Consider the following 10,048-nt stretch of genomic DNA (forward strand, 5'->3'; position numbering starts at 1 on the left):
AATGCTCTTCAAGTCACCTAATTAATTTAGGAAGCTACTTATATGGATACAAAATCAACCCAACCTGCATGTGTCATTAGTCTATGGGCCAGTATACACTGCCTCCTTGTTTTCAGAGTGAGAATGTGTTCAACCTCACCTATGACTTTTACTCCATCACCATGATTATAAGGAGTATTTGATAACAGGCTTTGAAGCACTTCAAAAATCTCTATTATGCACTTATTAACATGTTTTGGGAATGGAGATAAAATATTAATGAAACATATTTTCTTTCTCCTCTAGTCTAGTGAAAGGGCAGAAAATAAACAAGAAGGTAGAATACGATCAGTGTGAGTATAAAGTGCTCCAGGAACACACAGGGGTGGCTCTTACCTTTAGTTGGCCAGGTTCAAAGAGAGAGGCAGCTCTGTCTAAACACAAGGAGCAGCACGTGTGCTTAGCATGTGTAGCAGAAGCTTTTCTTTGACAAGAGTGTTGACAATGAAGTGAAGATGCTCTATGTGCCCTGAATATCTACCACATTTTCAGGAAACATAAAATGGACATACAAACCACAAGGAAGAATCTGCACCTGCACCGTGGATGAGAATTTGCAGAGGGGTGAGAGCTGAAAAAAGGAAACAAAATTTACAACCCTCAGTGGCATCTTAATCCCTTGCCAGAGTGACATTATCTGTGATGTTTGTGTGAAATATCAAATACTTGGAAAGCCTTACAGAAACCAGAACGCTAAATGTGTCTGCAGATCACTGACAACATGATGAACACACATTTACGTGGAACGCTTAAACATGATCTTCAGAACATTCATGAACATATCTGAATACCCCCAACACAGCATTAGCAAAAGGCCAGGCGGCGCTCTTTGTTCGGTAAAGTAACTAATTCTTCATCAGTCATTTTGTCACTGAGACACATATTGTTCAGAAGAAAACAAAAAACAGCACTGGAATCAAGGAGAATTTTTAAATTAAAGAAAATTTAAGGAAACAGCATCTTTTTCAGTCTGTACAAAACATTTCTTGGCCACCAAAGCATACATATAGGGTCTACTTCCCAGGAGAAGAGGGCTGAGAATACAGATTTTCCATGTTTCCCTTTCTTTACTGGGTCTTATTTGTGTTTACTAACTCTGTGAATCATTCTTTAGATGTACTAGTATTTAGATCACCATTTTAACTACAATATTATAGTCATCAAGAAGGCAAGTGTGTGCTGCTCCCTAATAAACACTAAATTTTCCTATCTTCAACATTTGAAACAAAAAAAAGGAAGAAAGAAATAATACAAAGAGAAAGACTCAAATGGTAGTGATTTCATTTTCTATCTTTCGGGTTACTGAATCATTTCGGAAGATATGCCTCCATGAAAACCTCATCAAAATCACATGCCTGTGTCTGTGGCAAATATACGGCCCACATTCAAACTTCTTACAGTCACAAACTCCTTGAAAAATACTGAATGTGCTGTTGTCCTCATCACTTCCCCAAGTCAGTTAATGACAACTGTCAGATGCCCCAAATGATTTTTCTTACACGCCACAAGCAATGTTTGCTAATATAGTCTTTGCCACACAAATTTCTAAACGTTCACTTCAAAATAGTAGAGGGCAAGTACTCCCATTTTATTCAATAGGAAGTTTTATACAATAGCAAACGATAAAATGTAATAAAACAAAACACCTCTGATTAGAATGAGAAAGACCTGCCTTTGAATTCTGGTTCACTTACTAGTCGTCTGACCTTGGGAAAATACTTAACAACTCTGAACTGCAGCTCCCTCAGCTTTGAAAGAGAGATAATAGTAGGTACCTAATTGAGTAGTTGTATTAATAAAGACATTATGTGTAGAATATAGTATACAGCCTGACTCACTTTTAGAGACTCAATATAAACTACTCCCATGATTACTTGTTATTGATACTAAAATAAATTTTTTTTTAACTTCTGATTTCATGGTTAGTGCTTTCTAAATGTGCAATTCGGGGAAAAAGCTTAGGCTTGGACCAGCAAAGTCTGTATTTGAATCTTGACTTTTCTGTGAAGTGTAAGAAAAATCACTTAACCTCTCTGAACCAGAGCTGCTTCCAATGGGAAATTTGAATACTAATATCTACCTTGCCAGATTACAATGATTGAATGAGGCCATTCTTCTCAGCACATAGTAAACGTTCATTGAATAGTAACTCTTAGTATTAATATTATTGTTAACAGCAGTAGTTGAAAAGCAAGGATTCATCTGATGTGTCTGTGTTGGAATAAAATACCATTTTATACAGGGATAGAAAAATAGGATTGTCTTCCGTTGCTAACCCTGCTGGTTAGTGATGGCCTGGCATGTTCTGTGAGAAGGACTCCAGTATTTAGTAAGCCTCTGCATGCATGCACTGTTGACAAATACAGAAACTGGAACCCAGCATGTGATTATCATTAAGTAGATCTAAATATCCCCAGATATTTGCACAAAGCATTGAAAAGATACAAAATATTCTGCAGCTACTACCTTATTTTAAGAACTGGAAATAAAAAGCAACTGCCTTTTTTCTCCTGTAAAAGGTGTTGGAGAAGAGTAGTGAGAAGATCTGGGAAAGCAGCAACAACAAAAGGACCAAATCTGTTCTTTGGCAAAGCATGTACAGTATTAGAAACTCAGTTACTGTCCCAGGTGTCACCATTCAAACATCTTAAGTTGACTTATTTCTGTTCATTCTAATCAGTGGCAGTGATTATCACAGACAGAGTGAAGGGTACAGACCTTAAGATAACAAAGGTTTATCGAGGGTGATTCTAAAAGACACCTGTACATTACAAATAATTGCTTTTAACATAGGATGTATAGAAAACAAGAGGATCGTTACATTTAAGGGCCAATTCTTCAGAAACCAAAGGAATAGACCCGAGATTTGTTTAAAGTAATCAACGTGTTTTATTTCCTTAGAACTGAAAGAATTCAGATCTAAACTTCCAAAGCTACAGTCAACAATTTTTTATCAGAGCCCAAGGGAGAAGGGCAGGGGTGAAAGAGACCAAAGATGAAGGAAGGCATAGAGAGACCACTAGGAGGAGGTGGGGAGGGGCCCCGTGTTTCCCTCTGTCTTCTGAGCCAGTTACATATCAGATCTGGTGACAGTACTGAGGGGACCAGGCTGGGGGATATGAATGGGAAGTGACACTGCAAAGGAACACTGACCGAACCTTAACTACAAAACAAGTCATCAAACCCCAAGTAGAAAGGGAACCTCCTAGTTCATCTCAGAAATGGGGTAGCAACGGCAGAGCTAGGAACAGGATGGAGGCATGCCCATTTCTTTTATGCCTGGGTGATGTATCTGACTGTAGGGTGGCCTTGAACTGTGGGAAGAGGAAGAGGGGTGGCCAGGGGTCTTCTCAGAACATCCCGTGTGGCTCTAAAGATCTAAATGGGGACAGATGCTCCTCAACCTTCCAATCCAAGAAGCTAGTCAAAGCTAAATTTATGATTGCACAAACAACTTGGAAGTGCCCAAATTATGAGATGGAAAACTACAACTCCCATGATTCCCTGGGTCGGCAAAAGGGAGACCCCTCCCGCATAAGCTGTCCCACTTTGTCAGCAACTAGCCCTCCGATACAATAGGCCTGGGAGGAGTGGACAGGAGTTCAAGGAGACGCCACCCCCGCCCCACCACAGTTAGAGGGGTGTCCCTGGCAGGCCCCTGGAAGTACCCCCTGCTCCTCCTTCACCCCTTCCGACACTCCCACCCCGATTCCAAAGTGGAGCTCCATAATGCCCGAGGGGAGGGGCGGAGGGATGTCATGAGGGGGAAACGGCTGGTCCAGGCCCCAACGGAAGCGCTGGCAAACAGTTGCAGGCAGGGAGGGGGCACAGTGGTCTCCTCTCATCCCAGGGAGCAGAGGCCCCGACTCAGATCCCAGTGGTGTGAGGGCACAGAAGTGAGGGCCTGGTGGCCTGCCGCATCCAGCTCAGTCCCCAAGGGCCGGGGGTGGAAAGGGAGAGTGGGTGGAGAGCGGGGTGCCAGTTTGCAGGCCGTGGCCAGTTCCCCCAGTAACAGCCAGGCCGCAGCAGGAACGGGGCGGGGGCTCTTCTGTAAACTTTGGTGACTACTGGCTCTCACGGCCTCCGACGCCCGGGGCCTCGGCCTCTCTCTCAGCAGCCTCTTCCTCCCGCCCCTGCTCCCCCAGCGGGGGCCCCTTCTCTGGCTCCACGAGGAGCGGCTTCGCATCCCCCGCCGCGGTGGCCGCCTCCTCCATCTCCTCCCCTTCTTCCGAATCAGCCTCCTTGGGACGCTTGGGGATGTCCTTCGGCGGGTCCCTGGCGCTCCTCTTCAGTGGCCCCTTTTCGTTCTCCTCCTCGGCCGGCGGGTCGACGCCCGGCTCCCCCGGCTCGGCGCCGCCGCCGCCGTTGGTGTAGCTCTCCGGGTCCCCACAGCCCTCGGTGGCCTCCGGCTCGGGCTCAGGCCCCTCGGCGCAGCTCTTCCCCTGGGCGAACTGGTAACCAGGAGCCTGGACGGCGGGGTTGTTCTCGATCTCCCACAGCCCCTCGCTGAAGCCCCTCCTCTTGCTGGGTTTGCCGAACTTCTCCTTGGACTCCTCGTACGGGAAGAGGTGCTTGGGTCCCAGGAAGGCCGTATCGTGGGTCCCGAAGAAAAACACTCGGTAGCGGTTGGCCTCGGCCGTTTGCTCGATCCTGGCCGGCCAGTGGGCGTAGCCCTTTAACTTGGCGAACACCAAGTCCCCGCTCTTGTACTTGCGCCGGCAGAACCGCGACATGGCTGCGGACCTGGCCTCGGCAGCAGCTGCAAAGGGCGACCCACGACGGCGCGCCGGGGCAGCGGCTACTGGGCTCGGGCTGCGCAAGCCCCCCTCCCCCACCCCAGGGAGCTCTCGCGCGCACCGCCGGGCGCCACACCTAGGAGCCCTGAGAAGGTTCTAGTGCGAAGTGCATTATCTCGGAGACCCAAAGCCCGCTGGGCCCCACCGTCGACGCCGGGGTTTCTAGAACGAGAGAGCCAAGAGCTTGGGTATCCCGGGTGGCGGTTGTGCTGACGGGGATCCTCTGCGGATCAATCGCTAGGGCACCCGGCTGTGAAGGTGGCATCCTTTACTGTGTCAGCCAGAGTGGCCTAGCAAGGGAGAGATGCGGCAGGGTGGCAAGAAAACGCAGTGACACGATTAGCACACATTTCGATGAAACTAGTAACAGGCTAGCGCAGATTTGCAGTATCCGTGGGGACCCCGATCTGCTCATTACAGAAAACTCCACTCTTGCCTCAGGAGTTGCCTGAGTCAGTGGTTACACCCGTTTTCTGATTTCCTTGAGAGCTAACACTGGTGCCTGCAAGGGGATTCAAGAATAGAGTGGAGGCAAAGGAATAGAGTCAGCAACGCTGGCAGGATGTCTAGAGTGCACATCTCTTGGAAACTGGTGTCCTAAACTTTGGGGGGGAGGGTCACAAAATGTATAGAGCAGCCTCATGACCATGGCAAACCAGCCATGTCAAAATTTCCTCCTTTACATGGGATGCTGGGCATGGCCCTTACCCTTTCATTGATTCTTGCATATTTTAAGAGAGAAGACTCTTATCTCTTGGTGGTTATAACACGGAAATGCTATCAAATGCTCTCAGTATCCTCATCAAGAGAGGAAAATTGGGCTTAAGAATTAGGTAGAGCTCTGCTCATATCAAATATCTTGTTACTATCTAGAACTTCCTGGGGGCTACAGACTAAAAAAGAATCATTTCAGCTGAGAGACTATTTTAAGAATAGACTTGTTCTCCTTAAGTGATAATTATGGGAGTTTCCCTGTAACTGCAGTCGTTACATATTTGTCTGCATCTTTTTTGAGTCCTGCTAGCTAGCTGTGAGCTTGCACTCTGAAACCTAGCCAAATTTGTCGTACTAGTACTCTTGGCTATTATGGCAAAGACCTTTCAATATCCATTTGTGTATTTAATTGCATAGATGTTTTTTCCTAGTGTAACCAGCAGTGACCAGTGGAGAATTAGAACCACTAACCCATTTCAGTATAACTCAAATTTGTTTCTGCTTTGCTGGGTTGCATCAGCCATTTTACCTCTGGGTGGTGGAGACCTGTTCTGGGCAAAAGAAGTTCTCTTCTCCCAACAAGGCAAAACAAGTACGATAGACTTTGATAATTCTAAACAACTTCTTTTAGCTCTTCTGTCAAGCCATTTTCTTAGAACGCTTATCTGCCCCACGAATAGCTACAACTTTACCAATTAAGTAACATCGACACATGCCCAGAAAGGGTACTTAGTTGTGCCGTTGTGGTCGGAAGGCCTCGACTACAGCTGCTGTAGTTGAGAGTGATCTTCGGCAAAAGGATCACATGGGTATAAGCCAAACATCAAAGATTGTTGGGTAGTTGAATCACTACAGGTGAACAGGTAGGGATCTGAGGCGGAAACAAAAAGTCAGGAAGTAGAGGCAAGAGGATCTAGTAAAGAACGATCCAGATCTGCAAAGGGTAATAGATATTCTATTAGGCAAAGGAGTGTCATTTTTGTACCTCCACCCATTACCCACTAATACTCTGTGTGTGGTGTTAAGGGCTGGCACAAAAGATGCTGCTTTTTGAGGACTTTAAAATATAATTTAAGAGCGAAAGCATCAGGGACTTCATTACAGAGAAATGCAAGCTAGTCTTCAAGTGCTAAATCATGTGTTCTTACATAAATATTGAAGTAATTCTAGGAAAAACCAATGGGAGTGTGGTTACTAGGGCAAGGCTTTTGGGAGGAGTAGCGGCAGATGTACTAGAAGGAATTCTAGTATCCTTCACTTGTTTACCAGCCTTGTAAAGCTGGGAATAGATAATATTTCTGAGCCTCTGTTACATGATCTTAAGATGTTTAAAGTAATATTTATAATTTCCCTCAGGATGGTTATATATATTAATGAGATTATGGGCATGAAAGTCCAGACAATGGGTATAAAGTTCTATGATGTACTAACAAGTATGACGTAGAATTTCATTATGGATGGGACCAGGCTATTATTATTATTAGGCTGAATGAAGGAAAAATATGTCAAAAGGAGTAAAGTCATGAATAAGGACACTGAAGAATGAAGACAAGTTATCCGCCAGCCAAATTCTTTACTACACATGGAATTCCATATTACATATGGAATTACATATCCAGCACAACTTCTGTATGAAACAACATAAAAGTTCTTGTTCTTTGGAAATATTATTTTTAAAACAGCATTCTTTGACTAGATTTATCACCTAATGGTAGCTAATTCCAAAAAGGGGAGAGAGACTTCCCTGGTGGTGCAGTGGCTAAGGCTCCACACTCCCAATGCAGGGGGCCTGGGTTCGATCCCTGGTCAGGGAACTAGATCCCACACGCCACAACTAAGAAGCCCCCATGCCGCAACTAAGAAGCCCGCATGCCACAACTAAGACCCAGCACAGCCAAAATAAAATAAAATAAATAAATATTTTAAAAAAAAACCACTAAAAGGGGAGAATAAGAGGAAGGTTGAGCAAAAAGTTTAATGCATTTAGAGTTGGATACCACTTTGACAGATATTCCCGTCCTCTGACACTTGCATGCTCCATGATGCAATTAAATAGTAGGATCTTTGCTTCTTTTACCCTTGAAACCAACTTGTTCTTAAAGTTATTGTCTCTCTTTTGCTCAAAGTGACAAGAGTAGGTAAGTAGTGTTCATGGTAACTTGGTTAGGTTTAGATTTGGCTAGTATATAAACAAAGTTCTCAGGAGCAACTATTATTATTAATTTTCAGAAACTAGATCTCCTTGAGCTCAGATATTTCGAATAAAATCCAAAGTATCAAGACCGTCTGTTTGTAAAAAGGACTTAATTTCAGCAGCAGCAGCAAACCTATCAAAACACCTTAGATTCCAGAACAGATAACACATCACAGTTTCCTTTTCTGGAAAACTAATGATAGGATTTAAAAGCTGCTTGGCAACAATTATGAAACATGGGCAATAAAACAATGTAATTGTACAGCAGAAAGACTAGGTATCCAATGGATGTTTTCTTGTTTAATTAGTTCTAAATTCAATTACTTTGGTATAAACTATGATTTAAAATAAATGTAATTGTTTTCTATGTGCTTTTGTTTCATTAAAAAATATTAGCCGCCTCTGTTTATACAACAGAAGTGTTTATACATGGTTGGTATTTGGGGTCAAGGCTTTTCTTTCTAAAATGTTCTAGCAGACATAATTACACAGAAAGTAAATCCCCTATCCCACCACGGGTAGAAAATCCCCCCACCCTCCTTTCTTTAAAAGTCACAGGAGGTGAGCTACCTCTATATTTTGTCACCTCTACATTTTATCAGCGTACACGTAGCCTAACCTTTAAAGCCTCAGGGATTTCTAAAATCCAAGGGATCTGCTGGGGGTGGGGATAAACTTGGTATCAGTGGGGATGTCCGGCAGCTAAAGGATAATTTAAAGGACGTTTCCAAGGAGCTGTATCATTATCAATTTGACTAGTGTGTCAAATCTGTATCTAACTTGATGATGGGATTGGGGGTGGGGGGAGAGATGAGAGTGCAGATTTTCCCAGTGCTGTATGTGTGCTGGTGATTTGGGCCCCCTTGGCTAATCATAAATGTTACGGGGTAGGGTGTAGGAGGGGGCAAATGGAGAGATTTCATAACTGTTTGCAAAATTGCTGTTTTAGCAGCCATGGAAAGAAAACTGCCACTCTGAAATGAATAAACGTGGCTGCTTAAGAATAATATTTCATTATACTGATTTGGGAGCACTTCAAACTTCTGAAAACTACTCTTGGGGAAAAAATTTAAATAAAATGTGCTAAATAATAATAATATTTTTGTAATTTGAATCTTGCATGATACTTAGTCAAACTCTGCCACTTGAAAATATATGAGGTTTTTTAAAATCTACATAATTAGCAACGTTTAAACAAGTTATCAATGCTGGTGAGTATTCAATAATTGGGGATTGGGCACATATAACATGGTCTATTTACATAACAATTATATAATTAAATGGCCATCTTGTGTGTTTAGAGTTTTTAAAGTATAATTTAATAACTTGGAAATTCTTACAATATGAAGTTGAGTGAAAGGCAGGACAAAATACATAACATAGGTAATTTACTAGCCTATGTGAAACCCAGTGCCTTAAATCTAAAATGTGGATCCCAATGTAGTACCCATTTGAGAGAAAGGCTGCTTAAAATAAACAGAACAATGTGTCAAGTATGTTGCCTGGTACCTGTTAAGTGTTCAATTACTATTAGCCATTACTATTAAAATAGCCAGTACTAGCTCTATTTTATTTATTTTATTAAAGTGCAGTTTTTGTTTTTGTTTTGTTTGGCTTTTTTTTTTTTTTTTTTTTGCAGTATGTGATACATATCTTTTCTTCTAACTATTGTTTTTTCCTCACTCAGATTGTTTCCGGTTCTAAATTTAGCTTGACACCTTGCCAATGTTCCTTTAATTTTATTATAATCATATTTTTTTTCTTATTTTTTGGAGGGGGTGTGTTCTTCATGCACTAAAAATACATTTTTAAAGATCCAAGATCAACAACGTCATCTCTATAAGCAAATATGGAACTTGGCATTACAATTTCAGTTTTATACTTCTTGCCATTATAATAAGCTATCATATAAATGGTTAAAACGACCAAAGTTTTCAGAAAATCATGCTGAAGTTTTTGATGATATAACTTCAGTCTTCACCTCAATTGTCTTACTCTTCCTTCCAATAGTTTCCTAGCTTTCGATATAATTACCAAAATATTAATCTTTGGGAATAAATAATTTATACAATTTCCATTTAAGGAAATCATCAACAGTGTGCATGATAATGAAAAGGAGGAAATTTTTTTAAGCCAAGATGTCTAATTTTGAATAATGATAATGGTATGTGGAGGTAGATAATCATTTTGACTTATCAAGTTTTTCCTATCTCACTATTACAAAATGACTAATTTTTCATTTAATTTTAGTTTAGCAATATCTGTATTGAGTTGGTAGCTATCCTTTCACCAGAGGATTATAGGA

General features: G+C 42.2%; 1 protein-coding gene across 1 annotated transcript; it reads right to left on the minus strand.

The window, feature by feature from the left end:
- Window positions 1-4,103: 4,103 nt before the first annotated feature.
- HDGFL1 (HDGF like 1) lies at window positions 4,104-4,772 on the minus strand (the record flags this gene model as incomplete). Its single annotated transcript, XM_082848933.1, has 1 exon — window positions 4,104-4,772. One exon carries the CDS (start codon window positions 4,770-4,772, stop codon window positions 4,104-4,106), a length of 669 nt encoding a protein of 222 aa, XP_082705059.1.
- Between the last annotated feature and the right edge of the window lie 5,276 nt (window positions 4,773-10,048).

This window comes from Leucopleurus acutus, assembly GCF_964270905.1.
Source record: "Leucopleurus acutus genome assembly, chromosome: 10".
Lineage (NCBI taxonomy): Eukaryota > Metazoa > Chordata > Mammalia > Artiodactyla > Delphinidae > Leucopleurus > Leucopleurus acutus.